The sequence below is a fragment of the Balaenoptera borealis genome (genome assembly GCF_965194805.1).
Source record: "Balaenoptera borealis genome assembly, chromosome: 1".
Taxonomy (NCBI): Eukaryota; Metazoa; Chordata; class Mammalia; order Artiodactyla; family Balaenopteridae; genus Balaenoptera; species Balaenoptera borealis.
The window spans coordinates 7,253,833-7,276,362 of NC_138860.1; the positions used below are offsets into that span (position 1 = coordinate 7,253,833).

At 44.0% G+C, this 22,530-nt stretch overlaps 1 protein-coding gene and 1 long non-coding RNA gene across 2 annotated transcripts; both read right to left on the reverse strand.

Moving 5' to 3' along the window:
- Window positions 1-922: 922 nt before the first annotated feature.
- LOC309634166 lies at window positions 923-12,633 on the reverse strand. The gene is made up of 5 exons (XR_014247882.1): window positions 12,283-12,633; window positions 11,797-11,821; window positions 7,566-7,613; window positions 4,366-4,413; window positions 923-2,703 (listed from the first exon to the last, which is right to left on the reverse strand). It is a non-coding gene; the product is annotated as an uncharacterized lncRNA (long non-coding RNA).
- Window positions 12,634-13,467: 834 nt separating this feature from the next.
- On the reverse strand, window positions 13,468-17,651 carry LOC309606350 (uncharacterized protein). The gene is made up of 3 exons (XM_082343352.1): window positions 16,168-17,651; window positions 14,586-14,656; window positions 13,468-14,112 (listed from the first exon to the last, which is right to left on the reverse strand). The coding sequence occupies exons 1-3, from the start codon at window positions 16,307-16,309 to the stop codon at window positions 13,993-13,995; spliced, it is 333 nt and encodes a 110-aa protein (XP_082199478.1). The 5' UTR covers window positions 16,310-17,651; the 3' UTR covers window positions 13,468-13,992.
- Window positions 17,652-22,530: the final 4,879 nt, after the last annotated feature.

Genomic DNA, 22,530 nt, shown 5'->3' on the forward strand with positions numbered 1-22,530 from the left:
CAGGCTGGTGACCCTGGCCGGGAGTGTCCGTCCAGCAACCAGTCTGGGTCCTCCCACCGGTGCCCAGGCCTGCTTGAAGAAGCAGATCTCAGGTGGCGGTGCCCTCCAGGCCAGGTCCCCAGACCCTGCCCAGCCTTCATCACTGAGGGAGCCAGGCGCCCAGGACCCTGCCAGCCCTCAGGCTTTTCCTTTAAACTGGAGAGAATCATTTGTAGCAAATACCAGTCAGGTGAATTCCCAGCTCCCAGCAATTGCCCTTCTTGGAGAACAGCCCAACCACAGCGGCGGACCTGCAGTAATGATGTGCAAAGTCCTTGCAGCTGAACCCTGACCTCTGGCCACCTCCTGGGGTGGGTGGGCAGCTGATCAAAGCTGGAGCAAGTTGTGAAACTTGAGCAGAGAGTCTGAAGCTGGCTGAAGCTCTTACCTGGATGACAGTGTCCGTGTTCTCCAGGTGCTGAGGCCTCTGTGCACCACGACCCATGGGGACCGCCGCCGCCATTAGGTCGCCGAGGCAGGGACGGCAGGAGAGGGATGGGGTGGTGCCGCTTCGAGGCCTGGGCCTGGCGGGTGGGCGGCCGTGCCGAGGGCTCTGGAGCTCCGCGGGACACGGCCCTCAGCCTGTCCCCAGCTCACCCGGCTGCCAGAGGCCGAAAGGCCTGGAGGGACCCGGGGAGGAGGCTGCAGTCTTCCTCTCACTGCACTCTGCCATGAGGGCCACGGCCAGGTAGAGGAGGACCTCTAACCGCTGCGCTAAGGGTCTTGCACTAAAGCTTCTCACGCTGAGGATCTCGCAATTATAGGGGTTGGACGCCTGCCCCGCCCCTATTACAATCTCCATCCATTTCTACTCTTCCTCCCCACACTTTTCTAGATAAAACAATTTAAAGTGTAAGATTTAATCTTATTATAACAAAGTTAAGTTTTCATGTCTAATGTCTAGTTGTATTCTTAGTGTCCTATAAATTCGGTTTTTCTCCTCACAGAAATTAATATTTTTGCCTCGTATTGCAAGTCTATTTCCAATTTGTCACTGTCTTTTTATCAGTTACTTTTACTTATATCATGAAGACATCTATTTTATTTTCAAAAATCAGTAATTCAAATATTTTTATTTGTTATTTTTGGCTGTGGGAAAGGTAAGGAGGAAGAATATTATGACTAATATTCATATTAAGGGCTAAATACTCCTTTAAGAAACAATTTTACTAATTAGGAAAATAACTACAGGTGCTTCAAGACAAAACTTCTATTAAACAATTTTGAATATTTCTAAAGGTATATGTCAAAATGGGCTAATTAACTTTTTAGGATAATGATACAACTTTTTCCCAGAAATAATACATAGTCATAATTATCCTGATATATTCATAAAGTCAGCTGAGTGTTTTGTAAAGCACATGTGGTAATTTATATCTCAAATAAAAAGCTCAGAACATTTTGGAAGTGATAATGATGGTACATCAATGATTCATTCATTTGAACAGATTAGATACACGATGTGTCTATTTATCAGATAATGAACTTGTAGGTGTTTGCTGAGAAAACAGGGGCATATTCAATAAACGTAAGTTAAAGAGCATTAGATGGATTTGTTATTCAAATAAATTTGTAATGTCCTATTCATGATTTCAACGGTGGAAAATTAACTGAGTTTTAACATAGCTCCAATTTGCTAAGTAGATTTGTATTTCTTTGACCAAGCAACATATCGGTTTTTTGAAATGTTTCCTATAGTGGATTCAACAACTGTTTATAAAAGTTGGTGACAATTTATAATAATTAAACAGGGTAAATCATGTAAAAACAATGAAATAAGGCCAACTTAGGGAACATCACTCTGTTAAAGACATAGTACCTTGAACATTCTAAGTCCTGCTGACTATAAAAAGCATGATCTATTACTGTTATGGACTGCATCTTTGTGTCCCCCCTCCCAAATTTATATATTGAAACCCTAACCTTCAGTGGGATGGTCCAAGGAGGTGGGGACTTTGGGAGGTAATTAGGGCATGAGAGTAGAGTCCCCATGGTGACATTAGTGTCCTTATAAAAAGAGGAACAGAGCTAGACTTTTCTTTCTTTTTGTCATGTGAGGATAAATGAGAAGATGGCCATGGGTAAACCAGTAAGAGGGCATTCACCAGAACCTGACCTTGCTGCACTTGATCTTGAACTTTCAACCTTTAGAACTATGAGAAACAATAATTATTGACATCTGGAAGGAGGAGAATAGGAAGAGAAGAGTCAGGCAGGTCCAAGGCCACCCAGGGCAGGAGAATAACCATATAGGGTAGCTCAGGGCAGAGCCAGACTTCGCCGTGGGCCCCTCCATCTGGGTGGGCCCAGACCTGCTGACTCGAGCCCCATCTCCTGCTCAGGCCACTCATGGTGACAAAGACAGATTCAATGGTGCAGACCTCTGGTCAGGAGACAGGGACATGCTAAGAAAGTGTGGGAGGAGGCCTGCCGAGAGAGTTCATAGATCTAATATAAGATCCCAGGACCCCCAGAGCCTGGATGAGACCAGGTCCTCCAGAACGACAATCATAAAAAGAGGGAAAGAGGAGATGGGGAAGGGTTACAAGGAAGAGTCTATGGATCTGAAAAAGAAAATTTAAAAAAAGACTTGAAAGAGGAAAGAAATTACCATCAGCTGGTTGCTCTCCTTGTCAGAATCTTCGTCATCTGCCATGTAGTGTTCTGGGGTCCAAGGGCAGCAGCCATGTTGGGGTGGCCGTGGGAAAGGAAAGGGGAGATTTAGAGTTGGGATGTGACCTCGAGACCCCTGTGCCCTCATCTCCACGGACCTCCCAGGGCCTCAATGGTTCCACCTCTGCAATGAAGGAGTGGGTCTCTGACCCCCAACATAAGGTTGCCGCCCTTACCTTCCCTACGTGTGACCAGGAATGAGGCCCGTGTCACCCTGTTCCTCCTACAGGCACTCACTGTCTCCATGCAGTTCTGCCCATGACCTTGCCTTGCTCCTGCTCCCTCTGCTTCCTCACTACTTCCTTCCTCGTTTCTCTCCCCTAATTACTGCTCCTTTCCTTCCTCCTTGTACCACCACTAATCCTAGAGTTCTCCAAAGTGGGCACATTGCCACCATCTCCAATCAGTTGATTGTTTAATCAACCAATCCATCCATCCCAGGGAGTACCTGGCATGGGACTGACAGTGTGTTGGGCCCTGGGGGAGGGAAGGACAAAAAAAATCCACAAAGTAGGAACTCTCCTATTGCCTGGGGTAACCTTAGGTACCTGGGAGATAATTTATGCTCACACCACCGTAAGTTTCCCAGAGGATGAAAACACAATCAGAGGGAAACTAACATGTCCAATTTCGTTTAGCCAGAAAATTGCAACAAGGGTCCTCCATAAATGTACCTGCCGGGAATTACCCTGAGATTTAGAAGGACTGGTATGAATGAGACCTGATAAGGTGTGAGGAAAGGTCACAGGCTGGGCAGGACTGGGGCGGGGGGAGCGGGGGCAGGGCTGTCTGGATGGAGCAGTGGGTTCTGAGAGGTGCAGTGACCCCGAGTCCTGCTGCCCTGAGTCTCTGTCCTGGGCCTGGTCAACCCCAGGAGACCAGGTCAGCAGGGCTCTGACAGCAAGTGTGTGAAGAAGCCCAGCAGCCCCTTCACACAGTCCTCTAGAATTTTTGCCGCCCATGGAGGGTCTCTAGGGGCAGCTGGACGTGGACCCCTCTCAAATGGAAGCATGTCAGCACATCAGCCTTGGGGAAGTGCAGAGGCTGAGATGAACTCAAGGAGACTGAGCACATGCAGTGATCCCAGAGCACGTGTTCTGTGACTCATCCACCTCTGGGGCTGTCCTTTACATGAGGAACAAACAGTGAGGACAAAACACGAGGTGAAGCCACAAGTCCTGAAAGTGCAGAGGGAGAGAGTTCACTTCTCATCCACCACCCGACACTTTCTAGAAGAACTTGGTCTCCAGTTTCAAGGGCCCATGACAGTTTTGACCCACAGGTTCTGTCCATCATAGGTCAACACGCAAAAGAAAACAAAGCTTCCCGTGCACAATACCCTAGATGTTGCTAACCAGAAACCAAGCTTCCATATTAGGCAGTGACAAGCGCAAGAAAGAGCAGCTCATGTGGAAAAGATCATTTTTGAGGAGCAAATCAAGAAAAGGTGATTATAGAGCACAGTCACGTCTAAGGACACAATTTCTCTCTATTGTATCATCAAAATATGAAAAAAACAAGGCAGAACTCTACACATATTTTATTCTTCTTCCTGATTTCATATCCACCTTCCTCAGTCTCCAAAGCAGGAGATATAACCCTAAAGTTCCAGGAACCCTCTGCCATTAGAGCCTACCTAAGTGTTGTTCCTACCTGTATCCTCTTCCACAACACTGCCACAAATGCTCTCCAAATTCCATTCTGTAGAAACACAAACGTGAATTTACAAGTCTTATGGATACATTTAAAATGGGACTAGTGTGACTGAGTAATTGGATATTTTGTTTTATTTTAATACATTGAGTTAATCATTGATTGAATTAAATAAATTATAACAGGCACATCTAGCTAGTGGCTACCACACTGTAATACACATCTTTCTCTCTCTCTCTCTCCATATATATATACACATGGAGGATGTTACCACCCCTCCCCTGGTGATTCCCTTCTGTATGGTCTACCCATTCAAGATGGCTGTCTGCTGACAGTTTACCAAAGGAAAAACCTCTGCCCCGTGAAGGTACTTAGCCCAAGGGCGTAAGAGGGATGTGTCCCTCTGCTGGTTTCCCGGGTAACTGATGAGCCCATCTGCTGAATATTCCCCCTACAAATGGTAACCTCCCTATTCCACCCAGAGTGAAGAATGCTGCTACTGCTGCTGCTGCGTTCTGCCTGCCATCATCTGTCTACAGTGGGATGTCTCTCCAGGACCACTTTGCTTCTGACGTGAAAGATCTCCCATCTATTAAACCATTAATGTCTCTGTCCCTGACTCCGGGCTCTTTCTTTAGCCCCGAGGCTGAGCAAGTACAGGGCTTGCAGGCCTGAGAGGTACAGCCCAACACCTTCTGCAGAGTAGTTTGCTGGCCTGATTTGATGATTCATTTGTAGGTGTTTCCTAGGCTCATGCACACTTGCCAGGCACTCATGAGACCTTGGGGACACTGAAACAGTAATTTCAACACCCAGATCCTAGAGGAATTCCCGACAGGTGTTCCACTTGAGGGGAGAGGTAATGAGCATGGCCCAGTGCACCTGTGCTAGATATAATCAGTGAGCAGGTGCAGAAGGGAGGAAGGGACATTCACTCACTTCATGAGGCCATCCTTCTCACCACTGACTCTGAAACACCCAGGGAAGGAAGGGACAAAATGCCCTTAGAAGGTAAATGGCCTGTACACTGAAAACTACAAACCACTGCTGAAAGAATTAAACAAGGAACAAATAATTGAAATGACATATCATATTCATAGACTGGAGACTTATTATTGTTGACATTTCTACACTACCCAAAGCTAAGTATAAATTCATTGTAATACCTATCAAAATCCCAATGTCATTTTCAAAGAAATGGAAAAAAAAGATCCTAAAATACATATGGAACCACTAAGGACTCCAAACAGACAAAACAATCCTGAGAACAAAGAACATAAATGGAGGCTTCTCACTTCCTGACTTCAAAACACATTACAAAGACACAGGAATCAAAACTGTATGGTACTGACATAGACACAGATACATAGCCCTAAAGACCAGAATAAATAACCCCCAAGAAAACTCATAGATACATGGCCAAATGAAATCCACCAAGGTTCTAAGACAACAAATAGGGAAAGTATAGTTTTTTCAACAGTCAATAGGATGAAAATATAACTTACAGAAAGCTTACAAACATGTATCAGAAAAGGATCTAATGTCCAAAACATATAAGAAAAAACTACAACTCAAATGCAAAATAAGTTAAAAAATTAAAAAGGGTAAATAACTGGGTTCAGAAATGTGCAAAGACTTAAATAAGACATTTCCTGAAGAAGACATACAAATGGCTAACAGATATAGGAAAAGGCTCTCAACCTCACTAATCATCAGGGCAATGCAAATCAACACCTCACACCTGTTAGGCTGTGTATTATAAAGAAAAAAAATTAACAGTTTAAGGCCAAGATGTGGGGAATTGGCAACTTTGTACACTGCTGGTGGGAATGTAAAATGGTGCAGCTATTATGAAAAAGAGTATGGGGGTTCCTTATAAAATTATAAACAGAAATATCATATGATTCAGCAATCACAGTTCTGGGTATATATACTAAGGAAATTAAATCAGTATCACAATGAGATGAACTTAGGTTCATTGCAGCGTTTTCCACAATAGCCTAGATATGCAACCAACTTCACATAACAAGTAAGTGTCCTGTGCCTGAGCTAACCTTAGGTACTGGGAGATACTTAATCTTCAAAACAACTCCATAAGTCTCTTAGCCCCTTAGAGAGGATGAAAGCAATATTAGAGCTAAAAGTAGCTTGTCCAAATTCCCTTAGTCTGGAATACTGAAACAAAAGTTCTACAGCAGAGGAAGCCTCATAAACACACAGCACCTGCCAGGGTTTACCCCAGCCTTGGAAGGACTGGGAAGGATAAGACCAAGGCAGGCCTGAGGAAAGGTCAGAGGGTAGGCAGGACTGGGGTGTGGGGAGCAGGGGCAGGGCTGTCTGGATGGAGCAGTGGGTTGTAAGAAGAGCAGTGACCCTGGGTCCTGCTGCCCTGAGTCTCTGTCCTGGGCCTGGTCAATCCCAGGAGACCAGGTTAGCAGGGCTGTGAGAGCAAGTGTATGAAGCAAGCCAGGCAGCCCCTTCACACAGTCCTCTAGAATCCCTGCCAGCCATGGAGGGTCTCTAGGGGCAGCTGGACGTGGACCCCTCTCAAATGGAAGCACCTTCAGCACATCAGCCTGGGGGAGGTGCTGAGGCTGAAATGAGGAGACTGAGCACATGCAGTGATCCCAGAGCATGTGTTCTGTGACTCATCCACCTCTGGGAGCGCCCTATCCATGAGGACTAAACAGTGAGGACAAAAGTAAGGTGAAGCTACAAGTCCTGAAAGTGTAGAGGGAGAGAGTTCAACTCTCATCCACCACCTGACACTCACTATAAGAACTTGTTCTCCAGTGTCAAGTGACTGTGAGAGTTTTGTTCCCACTAGGATATGGCCATCGTACATGAATGTAAAAATGAAACCAAAATCCCTTCTACAAAATACCCTCCAGATACCAAACAGAAACCAAGCTTTCATATTTGGCAGTGAAAAAGCAATGAAAGAGTAGTCTTGTGAGAAAGAAAACTTCTGAATGGCAAAGCAAGAAAAGATGACTATAAGCACAGTACAGTCAAAGGACATGGACACAATAACTCTATTATATCATTAAAATATGGAAGGAACAAATCAGAATTCTACACGTATTTCATTCTTCTTCCTGATTTCATATTCACCTTCCTTAGTCTCCAAAGAAGCAGGTGGAACCCAAGTGTTCTAGGAATCATCTCGCTTTACATCCGACCTGAGAGTCGTTCCCTACCTGAATCGTCATCAGCATCACTGCCATGTATGCTCTCCACGATCCATTCTGTACAAACACAACCATGAGCATAAAGTTATTATACAAGTTGACCCACCCATTTCTCCTACTCGACTTGCTGGCTCACACAGCATCACCCTGGTCTTCCCTCCAGGTTCTCAGACCTCCCCTGTGCTCTGTGCAGACAGAGTCCTTCAGTAAGACATTGATCACAGCTGAAAATTTCAAATGAGGGAGAGATGCTGAGAAAATCACCTTTCGACCCCTCACTTCTATAGACCCATTTATAGCTTTCACCTTCAATCTTAGCAACCTGAAATTCCAGATGTTACAGACACACTTGAAACATGGCTAGTGTGACCAAGCAATTGTGTGTTTTTTGCATTTTTTTAATAGAATTAGTTAATTATTGTTTGAACTAAATTAATTATAAATAGGCACATTTGGTTAGTGGTTACCACACAGGAAAGCTCAGCTCTAAGAAATCCAAAGATGAGAAGAGGCAACCAGCCACCCTTCCCCTGGTTGTTCTTTACTGCAGAAATTTTGATGGCCTGATCTGATCATTCGTATGTAGGTGTATCTTGGGCTCTTGGGCCCATGCCAGGCATTGGGAGAGTCCTTGTGGACACTGAAATAGTACGGTCAACACTCAGATCCAAGAGGAATTCCCAGCAAGGGGCCCACTTGTAGACAGAGGTGAAGGGCATGGCCCAGTACACCTGTACTAGACATAATCAGAGAGCAGGTGCAGAGGGGAGGGAGGGATTTCACTCTCTTCATGAGTCCATCCTTCTCACCCCTGACTCAAGAAGACTTGAGGAAGGCAGTGGAAAAGGCCCCTTAGCAGGTGAAAGATTTGTATACTGAAAACTACAGGACATTGCTGAAAGAAATTAAAGAAGAGACAAGTAATTGGAATGGCATACCATGTTCATAGACTGGATTATTAAATACTGTTGACATTTCTATACTACATAAAGTGATGCACACATATATTGCAACAACCCACAAAATTTGATGTCGTTATTATAGAGGTGGACAGAATCCTAAAATACATATGGAACCCCCCCAAGTAGATAAAACAGTCTTGAGAGCAAAGAGCAATGATGGAGATTCACACTTCCTGAACTCAAAACACATAACAATGCCACAGCAGTCAAAACAGTCTGCTACTGGCATCAGGACAGTGAGATAGACCAATGAAATACAATAGAGAGACCCCAAATAAACGCACATATATATGGCCAACTGATCTTTGCCAAGGTTCTAAGATTACCAAGTGAAGAAAGGATAGTCTCTTCAACAATCAACACAATGAAAAGGCAACCTATAGGATGGGAGGAAATATGTGTAAACCTTGTATCTGAATAAGGGGCCAATATCCAGAATATATAAGAAACTACTACAAGTCAATTTCAAAAAAAAAAACAGCGGGCAAATAACTGAGTTTAAAAATGGGTAAAAAGCTTCACTAGACATTTCTCCATAAAGACATACAAGTGGTCAATCTACATATGAAAAGTTGCTCAACATCACTAAGCATCAGGGAAATGGAAATCAAGCCACAAGGAGATATCACTCACACCTGTTAGGATGTGTATTATAAAAAGAAAATTAATGGATGTTGGCAAGGATGTGAAGAAGTGGAAATTCTGTACCCTGTTTTGTACCCTGTAGTAATGTAAAATGGTGTAGCCATTATGGAAAACAGAATGGAGGTCCCCAAAAAATTAAGAGAACTATCATAAAATCCAGCAATCGCTCATTTACGTTTATATACAAAGGAGATAAAACAAGAATGTCCCAGAGATATCTACAGTCTCATGTCCATTGCAGCATTATACACAATAGACAACATAGGAAAACTGCCCAGTGTCCATGGGAAGATGAATTAATAAGAAAATGTGGTGTATACATACAATGGAATGTCATTCAGTCTTTGAAAAAGAAGGAAATCCTGCCATTTGCAGCAAAACGATTGTACTTGGAGGATATTTGTAAGAGTGAAATAAGCCAGTCACAGAAGGTCAAAAACTGAAAGAAAACTCCGAGAAGTAGAGAGTAGAAGGGTGGTTCCAAGAGCTGGCAGGAGGTTGACATGGGAAGTCTCTGTTCAATGGTTATAATGTGTTATTTGCAAAATGGAAAAGTTCTAGACACATGCTGTACAACAAGGTGCATGTAGTCAACAGGACTGACTGGACACTTCAAAACTTATTAAGATGTTGGATTTCATTGTATGTGTACTTTTACAACAATAAAATATACATATGTAAAATAAATACAAAGTGGAAAAAAGAAGAAAAATAAGGAAAGGGAGTCAACAGAGGGAAAGAAGAAAGGAGGAAGGGTCTCGAATGTACACAGGTATCAGGAGATAATGGGAGAGAAGCTCATCACCCCAGGCTTTAAAGAAGACATCTCTCCAGAGTTCACTCCAGCAAGAGGGGGATGTCCTTTCTCTTCCCCATTCAACCAGAAGCCCCAGTAGCATCCTAAGTGCGGGCCAGGCTGCGCTCAGGTGTATACTTTTCCTTGATCTCTAAACCAACCACCCCTGACACCCCCATGGCTCAGGTGCCCTTCCTGTATCTCCTTCCACTTCTCTAAAGCATTTCCCTCTTCAAGTCCAGCCCGAGGCTCCAGTCCTGTCCTCACACGTGGGGGCCACTGGGCGGGTCTCTGAGTTCTTAGAGCCTCCCTGTGAGTAGCAGGCACTGAATCACACACCAGGGTTCCCCTCAGCACCATCAGGAAACTACGATCTAGGAATGGAGGATTTCTAGAACAACTTTACTCATAGACAGTTTCTCAGGTAAACAAGTGACATTTTACAATCAAGCATTTTCAGTTTTTTCTTTGGTGGGGAAAATATTGACACATATAAGGCAATCATATTCTACTAAAGTATGTATTTCTCAAAGGACTCACTATCGAAAAAAAAATTAAGTATAACTTTCCATGTTTTAATTGACTTTACTCCCAGACTTGTTTTCCTGCAAAAGCCTTCAGAAAATACCAAGAACCTACTTCATCTGGCGGTTTGCACAGCAACATGAGTGGAGATGCTCTTGTCACACTGATTGGTTTCTCTGTCCCACCTTGCAAAGCACAACCTCCTCTCCGCCCTCCTGGGAAGGGAGCCAGTGCCCACCCTGAGCTCAATCCCTGGGGTAGGTCTCTTGGTTCTGTCTTCATTGTATGCAGTGTTTCTTGCCCAGCACACACAAACAGGGCCGGCACAAGTGATGGAAGACAGACTTTCCACAGGAGAAGGACATTTCGTTTTCTTAGCACAGAATCTGATGGTGAATATTAGCCTCAAAGGAGAAAGGTGGAGTGAATATCCTCTATCTACTCCCGGATGCTCGCCCAGCACTAGGTGCTTCAGGTGAGGGGGGAGGACTCATCCCAAGGCTTTAATAGGAAACAGTTAGAATGAGGGAAGTGGCAGAGAGATGTATCATGACCATTCAGAATGCTATGAGACCTACTAAGAGATGAGATGAGATTATTAAGTGAAGTTGTAATTGACCCAGTAGTAGGGATTCTGAAACCCAGCTTTGTTCATTAAGAATCCAGCCGTGGAGCAACTAAGCCCGTGCGCCACAACTACTGAAGCCCGTGCACCTAGAGCCCGTGCTCCACAACAAGAGAAGCCACCGCAATGAGAAGCCCGCGCACTGCAACGAAGACCCAACGCAGCCAAAAAAAAAAAAAAAAAGAATCCAGTAAACATTTGCCTGGGTGGTGACAGGATTTGTTTTCCAGGTTAAATGAGGTTCACTTGGTATAAAATCAATGCACACATTGAAAGTGTATAGTTTATTTACTTTTATCTCCATACTCATTCATGATGCAATGGTGATGGGAATATTTTTTAGAAAGTTGGCACAGTAACAGTGATGTTTAGGGGAACATAAATCGAGGGAAACACAACACAAAAAGTTCACATACACACACAGAAGCATACCACTCATCTCACATACAGACACACCCAGTCCCATGCACACAAACCTACACCACCTAACTGTAATACAGCTTCTTCCTGGGACTACAGCAATTGGTCACATTACTTGTAAATCACTTTCTATCACCAGGACCCCTACTCTCATTCCCAGCACAAATTTGGAATCAGTTTGGCCTCTACACTAAAACCAGCAAGAACGTCCCACTTTCTCATCTTCAAAGTTTTTCCTCCCCAAGGGACTGATTCCAGAATACATACCGTTTTCACATTCTGTGAAGGCCGCCTGCAATTACAGAAGAGAAAACACGATGAGGATAAGATCACAGTGATGCTCAGGTCTTTTGTTCATTTGGTGACAGTAGAAAACCTGATAAGAAACAGTGGTCCAGGGAACCCAGCAAGGGCTATCAGAGCAAACCTACTCAGGCTGAAAGGCAAGAACTTTGGTTGGAGGATGGAACTTCCAAGTCCATTTAGGTTGGAAATTACAGAATTCTTTTCCTAGAGGAAAAATTGCTGCAGGAGAGAGAGCTCCGTACTCTACAGGCTGTAATGGATGCTATCAATTTTAATGTCCTGTGGAATCAGGCACCATGAGTTGGAAATAGACTCTCACTCCACATACTCCTAACCAAGGGAACTGTATGTATCTGGAAGGAATACCCTCAAATATTCGTAACTTAATTCTATTGAAAGAGAAATAAAGCAATATTTGTATCTCAGACCAGACAAACTCCAGCTTACCTTGGGAATACACAGAGCCTCTTCTTCTGTCCTATCGCAATGCAGGTCATCCGCCACATCCTCAGGGAGAGCTGGAGGGACACAGAGTAACTGTCAGGACACTGGCGATTCTGCTCAGGAATTACTCAGGGGTTTTCTTCTCGAAGAGGACGTGGGGTGGTGTGTATGGATGTGGGAGGTTACTAAGTGTGGGCTGAGCTGGTGTTGGGCTGTCCTCTTTGGGGGATGAAGGAAGGCAAAGGACGAGAGGAAGGAAATGAAAACAGAGCTTTGGCTTTCTAGCTAAGGGGAGCCTAATCAAAAGGGAAGAGTCGGTCTAAAACATGGTAAACACTAAAATGCATGCTCTGTTTCAATGACAGAGACCCATGACCCATCTTGCCTGTTTTGAGCTTCTGCTAAATTGCCACTGTCTCTTGAGTTTTCCCAGATCACTCTTCCCCCAGCATCCACAATTCCAGCTACTGTATTTATCATGTCTTCTATTGTATAATATTTTATACTTGATTAACAGCAACCTCTATTAAAGAACTGAATTCAATCCTAGACAAAATATGCTATATTTATTCACTAATCACTTGTCTTAAAGAAAATCAATATACAAGATTTGACAAAACTGAAATCCTACCATTTAGATACAGCCACTATCAATCATATTTTTCTCCCAGTCTTTGTTTTCTATACAATGTACGTATGTCCACTGAGTCAGTGGCTGTCCATACTCTAGGGAGCTGTTCCATAAGTGGGACACTTCATTCTGAAGAGGGAGCACGGACTGAGCACAGCCTGTCTCTAACCCAGCTGTGCAGGAGATTTGTACAGGCTAACAATCAGGTTCCACTTTGAGTCCTTGGGTGTGGGCTACAGGAGTTGACCAATTCTAAGGCTTATGGTAATGTTATCCAATGCAATAAAATATCTCCCTGATTCTTATCTGCTTTTGGCCTTGTTTAAGCAATGACACCAGCACTGACAGATATGACCTGTACCGTATACATGGGGTCTCACACCTCTCAGAATCTGTGAGCTGACCAGGAGAATGCAGGTCCTGAGGTGAATTTCACACTAATGACTGTGCCAAAGTCAACTGGTAAGTCCACCCATAGCTGCCCTGGGTTCTGTGACTACTAAGGCCACCTGATGGGCAAGGTCTGGACCTCTGGAGATGCTAGTACTTCCAGCCATGGACACGGATGCAGGGACGCCCTTGCTCCATGACTGAGGATCCCTTGGCTGAGTGGTAAGTGCAGGTCAGGGATCCAGAGCATCCACACTGGGACCCACCCCTGGGCTCTCAGTTTGGCTTTTCCACGTAGGAGGTCAAGAGCTTAGAACATTTGCCTCTGCCCCATCTCCTTCTGAGGAAAAGGAATATTAACCAAATCTGCGGAACAGCTGTGTTGAGGGAAGAACAAGGTGATGTACAGACAGTGTGCAGTGGTGATGAATTTGTTTAGAAAGTTGATAGGTGAATTGTGCTGTGTAAGAGGGAAATCTCTCCTGAGAAAACACACACACTCACACATGCAGGTTCACAATCACACCACATAGTCTCACACATGGACCCCACCCCAACCCTGATACACACAAACCCACATCATCTAAATGATGCAGTTACTTCCAGAACCACAGAACTTGGGCATGGCTCTTTACTGGGAAATCAGTCTCTAGCTCTACACCCCCAGCCCTCATTCCTGTAGGGACCCTGAATCAGGGTCTCTCTCCAACCAAAGCCAGCAAGAGAGTCCCACCTTCTTCATCATCTAGATTGTTCCTTAGCAGAGGGGTGGTCTCTGAATACATACCGTTTTCGTCTGCTGTCCCATCCACCTGTGATTAGAGAATAGAAAACAGTGTGAGAATCTCAGCATCCTGTGCTCTGTGGACACAGGTATTTCATCTCTTTTTTGTCCTCAGAAAACCAAATGGGAAACTGTTGTTGAGTCAATGGCCCCAAAAGAAAACAGAGAAGACAGCTGTGGGAAAGGCTGGAGCTTTTCCTGGAAGATCTCTCAGATCCATTTTGAGAAGCAAATACAAAATTCTATTTCAAGGAGGGAAATTTTCTGCTGAGGAAAGTGTGTCCGACTATACAGTTTCTAACTGATGTTGTCATTTTGTAAATGGCCTTTTGAGGAAAGACCTCAAATCTGTTGGGAAAGACCTTCAATCAACATTCATCCAACCAAGCAAAATTGTATACATCAGCTGTCTTGAACATTATAGATCTTCATATCTGAAATCAACTGGAAAAGAAAGAAATGAAGCAAACTTTTCATCTCTGATAAATAAGGGGAGCTTACCCTGGAGGTAGACGGAGCCTCGTCCTCTGTCCTCACATTGGGCAGTTCCTCCAGCAGGTCCTCAGGGGGCTCTAGGAGGACACAGAGTAAGTGTCAGGACATTGGTGTTGCGGCTCAGGAATTACTCAGAGAGCCTCGTTAATGTGGACGCAGGGTGGGAGGGTATGGATGCAGGTGGTTAATGAGCGTGGACTGAGCTGCTCTTGGACAAACCTCCCTGGCGGGTGGAGGAAGGCAAAGGGGAGGGACATTTCAGAAATGAGGAAGAGGGCCTTTAGCTTTCTAGCTGTAGGGAACCTACAGGGAATCAATTTGATAGTGTCAGTCTGAAAAAGCTTAAACACTAACATCGCACTATGTTTCCGTATAGGGTCCCATGGCTCCTCTGCCCATTTTCAAGTCCCTCCAAATCCCCCTTCTTCTTGAAATGTTACAAGACTATTTCAGCTTCCTTATAATCAAATATGTTGCTCCTTCGTTCATCATCCATTCTGTTGGATTTTTGACTTATTTTATTGTGATGAAATATACATAATATTTATGCTTTTCATAATTTTTAAGTATACAGTTCAGTAGCATTTCTTACTTTCACAATGCTGTGTACCCATCAACACAATCTACATCTTAATCTTTTTCATCATTTCAACATAACCTCTGTACCCATTAAATCATAATCCACCTTACCCCTGCCTCCTGGCCTTGGTAATTTCTACTTCCGGTGTCTGTGAGTTTGCCTACACTAGGTACCTCATACAAGTGGAATCATATAATATTTGTCTTTCTGTGCCTGCCTTATTTCACTAACAATAATATATTTTTTATATTATTTGGATCATTCATTTTGTAGCATAATTCAATATTTAATTCCTTTTTATGGTTGAAAATTATTCCATTCTGTGTATATATCACATTTTATTTATCCATTCATCACATGATGGACTTTGGATTGTTTCTATCTTTTGGCTACTAAGAATAATGATACTATGAACATTAGTGTACAGATTTCTGTATGGCACCATAATGGTGACAAATAATATTGTGCATATTTCAAATATCATTGAATATAACAACACAAGGTGTGACTCTTAGGTGAACTATGGACTTTTAATTAATAAAAATATACTTATATTGTTTCACTAATTGTAGCAAATGTACCTCACATATGTTATATATTATTAATAGCTGAAACTGGAGTGATAGGATACAGGAATTTTCTGTATTGCCTGTACAACTTTTATGTCAATATAATCCTGTTCTAAATAATGTCTAATAATTTAAAGAAATCTCCAAACATGGTTTCAGGGAGGGATGTTTTGTTGCTAACGTTCAAAAACCAGCTAATGTCTAAACCATAACTAGAGACCATCTTCACTCTTAAACATGAACCAAATGTTGAATATCAAATGCATGTTTACTTCCATGGTTAAAACAGTACCAGCTGGCTTAGTAAGTTTCAATTTGAACACATGAAATAAAAGAAGAATACTGCTTAATATTTCATAGTTTTTTCTTAAATATGAGGCACTGAATAAACTAGAATAATTATTCTTGAGTGAACCTAATGAGAAATTTTCCACAGTACCTTCAGCTGGGTCATTTATAGGGTGCACCCTAAAGCGTGGCCAGATGTGGATCCTTTTCACCCAGCCAGGGGTTGATATTCTTGACCTCCAGTGAGTGTTTCCTCTTTTCGCATCCTGGAAGCAGCATCCTGGGAAATGCATTACAATAGAGACAACTATTGATGTCTTGCTGGCAGAAGACCATGGGGAAATTAGCAATAATTTATTCACAGTTCAATCCTTTGGTCCCTTTCCTCACCAGCTGCCCAGCAGAGCCTCCTGAATCAAAGTTGGACTTAGGAAGACCTTGCAGTTTGGTGTGCAATGAAAACACCCAACAGACAGGTTTTGTGGGCAAATATCTTTATTTAACTGAGAACGTCTAGAAACTCAGCAAACCATTGGGACCATGACTGATGGACCGGGTTCAAATCCCGTATAGAAGAAGCATGTACTTGGGAAAGATATGTAGATCCCTCTTTGCCTCAGTTCCCTGTTCTGAGATGTAGAAATGTTAATATGGCCTACTTTTAGCATTAATGTCATGTGGCCAAAAATGATTGAATACAGGTTAAATGTTAGAAGAATAAAGGACCGGTGCTTCACAAATGCTCTATAAGTGTTCAGTGCTGAATGAGGCAAGAATAAGCTGGACATTTCATAGTTGTTGAAAGCAGAGAAGGGATTTGATGGCTCCAACTAAAGGGGGGAATGCAAGCTTACTCTTCAGCTTTTTCATGGGAACAATGCTTTACAGCTCATGGAGAATATCCATTATCACGTCTGACACCCAGCCCTGTTGGTGGTGAAAGGGGGGGCAAAGTGGGGGCTGTAACCCATATGTTATGGTGGAGGGTGTGGAAATTTAGAGAGATAAGTGACTGTCCAAGAGTCACAACCAAGATGAATGATGGATCTCGGACAGGAATGGGTTGGTTCCCTGAGGACAAAGACACCTGCACCGCTGAGGCCTGCCCAGGGCACAGAGATCCTGCCCTGGAGCCCCGAACCAGGAGTTCCCCTCACTCTCTCTAATTCTCCTGCCCCAAGTGTTCTGTGGGTGAGAGCTGACGCCCTGGAGGAGCTGCCTGAGCCTAGAAAAGAACCCAAATCCTCACCCTACTTTTCGTCTCTATATTTCAATCCCTCATCCAAAATACAACAGTTTCTGCCGAACAAAGCCCCTCTGAAGGACCACAGGAATTCCAACTGTGTCCATTCTCCCCAGCCTCTTCATATTGTCAACTATCTCACAAGCGTCCTTCACAACTACCAGCGCACCATGCTGAGTGACCAGTAGTGTGATAGGCTGCTAGGCTGGCTCAGAGCTCAGAACCTTCTAAACAAAAGGCCACAGGACGGATCTACCAAGAATCAGCTTCCCTTCAATTGACCAAGCCTGGATGAGTAGTTATCATGAATTAACTGGGGAGGTGGCCATCTGTGCTGGACTTTGGTGGCTTAATTAAATCTGTGATGCTCAAAGTCTCACTGACAATTGATCTGAGCACCCATTCGAGCAGCCTGGACCAAGGGCTTGCTAAGAATGGGCAAGCGTTCAAGTCCTTCCTCACTAAAATTCCAGCTCTATAAACTGATCATTTTCTAGACCCTGTAGTGGAAGGCAATAGAATCCCACATTGTTTTTGAAAGTCATCTCCATACTCAGAGGCTGCAGACCCCACCCCAGGATTCTCCTTGAGAATCACCAGACAGACCCTCCTTCCCTCAGTGACCAAATGTTCATTCCACTAATGTGATGGCACTGGCCCTTCTCACCAAACTCCCTGGTAGCCGCCAAACAGCCAGTGATCTTGTCCACAGCAACCCATGGAAATCCAACCAGTGAATCCCAGTTTCTTTCCTTTATAAAACTTTCTGGATTTAGACCTTGAATATTTGGTTTCAGATTTTGACAGCTACATTTAGAAGAGTTGAGCTGTAATTCCCCTTTCCTCCTATAATGACCATTGCTGAGGAGATATGAAGATTCTCCTGCTTCAGTAAAAGCATAATGAGTGAGTTCCCTTTATCTGTTCTCTGGTAGAGTGTGTACAAAATTGGCATTTGGAGATAGTATGTTTTTCTAAATTTAGGAAAATATTTAAGGCAGCTGGCTTGACAGAAGAATCAAAAATATAAATTAAGTAATATAACTATAAAATATATTTATAACTCTGTAGATAGATGTGGTAGAAATGAAAAAAGAAAAAAAAAAAAGATGAGGAACATATATCAGTAAAAGTTAACCAGCCCATTTGAAGGAACAGCCTTCAGAGGATGAATATGAACCTACCTCCAGAACAATTCAGATTGCCCATTTTCAAACTCTCAAGGACTGAAGGTGAGAGCTTCTCACCTGTCACCGTATGTGAACCTCTCAGTTCACAGAATGGCAGCTGGAACAGAATGCCAAGATGTTTATCATATTACCATACTGACAGGTCACCACAGAACTTTCAGGGTGAACTGGACTCTGCACGGGATGGGTCCAACTGCTGCTGTCTAGAAAGTGTGTTTCCAAGGACAAGTTTGGCTCTTCAGAGTAAACATTTTATTTCCAAAATTGAATCTCAGGCGCACAATTTACTCTCTGATTAAGAAAATAATTTATATGGGAGAAAATGATCTGCCCCCCAAATATAGATGATAGTGAACATTTCAGGGTGAAGACGGACAAGGCTAACATGTTGAGAATAAAAAGAGGTTCTATTCTTGACTGAAATATCATCCTGTTGCTGAACGCAAGTCCATGTGCCTGACACACAGTGAGGCCAAACAATACCAAAATGTCGAGTTTGGAGCAGAGGAGCAGAGAAAGGTTTATTGCAGGGCCAGGCAAGGAGACTGGCGGCTCATGCCTTAAAAAACCCTGAACTCCCCAAAAGCTTTCAGCAAAGCCCTTCCATGGGAAAGGTTAGGGAGAGGTGTGGTTAGTTGCCTCAAACTTCTAAGGTCAGATCCTTTTTTTCTTGAGGTCAGGTCATGGTCAGGTCACGATGTTCCTGTAAGCCTCCATCAAAACAAATGTTACTCTCTGGACTGACAAGAAAGGGCAAGGTCCCAAGGCTCAACTCTTGCCCTCCAGGGTCCAGGTCCCGGCCAAGAGGAGGGGGTCCGTGTGCAGGCTGGTGACCCTGGCCGGGAGTGTCCGTCCAGCAACCAGTCTGGGTCCTCCCACCGGTGCCCAGGCCTGCTTGAAGAAGCAGATCTCAGGTGGCGGTGCCCTCCAGGCCAGGTCCCCAGACCCTGCCCAGCCTTCATCACTGAGGGAGCCAGGCGCCCAGGACCCCGCCGGCCCTCAGCCTTTTCCTTTAAACTGGAGAGAATCATTTGTAGCAAATACCAGTCAGGTGAATTCCCAGCTCCCAGCAATTGCCCTTCTTGGAGAACAGCCCAACCACAGCGGCGGACCTGCAGTAATGATGTGCAAAGTCCTTGCAGCTGAACCCTGACCTCTGGCCACCTCCTGGGGTGGGTGGGCAGCTGATCAAAGCTGGAGCAAGTTGTGAAACTTGAGCAGAGAGTCTGAAGCTGGCTGAAGCTCTTACCTGGATGACAGTGTCCGTGTTCTCCAGGTGCTGAGGCCTCTGTGCACCACGACCCATGGGGACCGCCGCCGCCATTAGGTCGCCGAGGCAGGGACGGCAGGAGAGGGATGGGGTGGTGCCGCTTCGAGGCCTGGGCCTGGCGGGTGGGCGGCCGTGCCGAGGGCTCTGGAGCTCCGCGGGACACGGCCCTCAGCCTGTCCCCAGCTCACCCGGCTGCCAGAGGCCGAAAGGCCTGGAGGGACCCGGGGAGGAGGCTGCAGTCTTCCTCTCACTGCACTCTGCCATGAGGGCCACGGCCAGGTAGAGGAGGACCTCTAACCGCTGCGCTAAGGGTCTTGCACTAAAGCTTCTCACGCTGAGGATCTCGCGATGATAGGGGTTGGACGCCTGCCCCGCCCCTATTACAATCTCCACCCATTTCTACTCTTCCTCCCCACACTTTTCTAGATAAAACAATTTAAAGTGTAAGATTTAATCTTATTATAAACAAAGTTAAGTTTTCATGTCTAATGTCCGGTTGTATTCTTAGTGTCCTATAAATTCGGTTTTTCTCCTCACAGAAATTAATATTTTTGCCTCGTATTGCAAGTCTATTTCCAATTTGTCACTGTCTTTTTATCAGTTACTTTTACTTACATCATGAAGACATTTATTTTATTTTCAAAAATCAGTAATTCAAATATTTTTATTTGTTATTTTTGGCTGTGAGAAAGTTAAGGAGGAAGAATATTATGATTAATATTCATATTAAGGGCTAAATACTCCTTTAAGAAACTATTTTACTAATTAGGAAAATAACTACAGGTGCTTCAAGACAAAACTTTTCTATTAAACAATTTTGAATATTTCTAAAGGTATATGTCAAAATGGGCTAATGAATTTTTTAGGATAATGATACAACTTTTTCCCCAGAAATAATACATAGTCATAATTATCCTGATATATTCATAAAGTCAGCTGAGTGTTTTGTAAAGCACATGTGGTAATTTATATCTCAAATAAAAAGCTCAGAACATTTTGGAAGTGATAATGATGGTACATCAATGATTCATTCATTTGAACAGATTAGATTCACGATGTGTCTATTTATCAGATAATGAACTTGTAGGTGTTTGCTGAGAAAAAAGGGGCATATTCAATAAACGTTAGTTAAAGAGCATTAAATGAATTTGTGGTTAAAATAAATTTGTAATGTCCTATTCATGATTTCAATGGTGGAAAATTAACTGAGTTTTAACATAGCTCCAATTTGCTAAGTAGATTTGTATTTCTTTGACCAAGCAACATATCGGTTTTTTGAAATGTTTCCTATAGTGGATTCAACAACTGTTTATAAAAGTTGGTGACTATTTATAATAATTAAACAGGGTAAATCATGTAAAAACAATGAAATAAGGCCAACTTAGGGAACATCACTCTGTTAAAGACATAGCACCTTGAACATTCTAAGTCCTGTTGACTATAAAAAGCATGATCTATTACTGTTATGGACTGCATCTTTGTGTCCCCCCCTCCCAAATTTATATATTGAAACCCTAACCTTCAGTGGGATGGCCCAAGGAGGTGGGGACTTTGGGAGGTAATTAGGGCATGAGAGTAGAGTCCCCATGGTGACATTAGTGTCCTTATAAAAAGAGGAACAGAGCTAGATTTTCTTTCTTTTCGTCATGTGAGGATAAATGAGAAGATGGCCATGGGTAAACCAGTAAGAGGGCATTCACCGGAACCTGACCTTGCTGCACTTGATCTTGAACTTTCAACCTTTAGAACTATAAGAAACAATAATTATTGACATCTGGAAGGAAGAGAATAGGCAGAGAAGAGTCAAGCAGGTCCAAGGCCACCCAGGGCAGGAAAACAACCATATGGGGTAGCTCAGGGCAGAGCCAGACTTCACAGTGGGCCCCTCCAGCTGGGTGGGCCCAGACCTGCTGACTCGAGCCCCATCTCCTGCTCAGGCCACTTGCGGTGACAAAGACAGATTCAATGGTGCAGACCTCTGGTCAGGAGACAGGGACATGCTAAGAAAGTGAGGAAGGAGGCCTGCAGAAAGAGTTCATAGATCTAATATAAGATCCCAGGACCCCCAGAGCCTGGATGAGACCAGGTCCTCCAGAACGACAATCATAAAAAGAGGGAAAGAGGAGATGGGGAAGGGTTACAAGGAAGAGTCTATGGATCTGAAAAAGAAAATTTAAAAAAAGACTTGAAAGAGGAAAGAAATTACCATCAGCTGGTTGCTCTCCTTGTCAGAATCTTCGTCATCTGCCATGTAGTATTCTGGGGTCCAAGGGCAGCAGCCATGTTGGGGTGGCCGTGGGAAAGGAAAGGGGAGATTTAGAGTTGGGATATGACCTCAAGACCTCTGTGTCCTCATCTCCACGGACCTCTCAGGGCCTCAATGGTTCCACCTCTGCAATGAAGGAGTGGGTCTCTGACCCCCAACATAAGGTTGCCACCCTCACCTTCCCTACGTGTGACCAGGAATGAGGCCCGTGTCACCCTGTTCCTCCTACAGGCACTCACTGTCTCCATGCAGTTCTGCCCATGACCTTGCCTTGCTCCTGCTCCCTCTGCTTCCTCACTACTTCCTTCCTCGTTTCTCTCCCCTAATTACTGCTCCTTTCCTTCCTCCTTGTACCACCACTAATCCTAGAGTTCTCCAAAGTGGGCACATTGCCACCATCTCCAATCAGTTGATTGTTTAATCAACCAATCCATCCATCCCAGGGAGTACCTGGCATGGGACTGACAGTGTGTTGGGCCCTGGGGGAGGGAAGGACAAAAAAAATCCACAAAGTAGGAACTCTCCTATTGCCTGGGGTAACCTTA

What these genes read in the sequence shown, in the direction of transcription:
- LOC309606350 (XM_082343352.1), bottom strand. Translation starts at nt 16,309, where the DNA reads ATGCATTTCCCAGGATGCTGCTTCCAGGATGCGAAAAGAGGAAACACT. An exon ending in TATAAATGACCCAGCTGAAG is followed by an intron (nt 14,657 to 16,167) that starts GTACTGTGGAAA and finishes GTGTCCTCCTAG; the next exon opens with AGCCCCCTGAGGACCTGCTG. An exon ending in AGGCTCCGTCTACCTCCAGG is followed by an intron (nt 14,113 to 14,585) that starts GTAAGCTCCCCT and finishes CTCTAATCACAG; the next exon opens with GTGGATGGGACAGCAGACGA.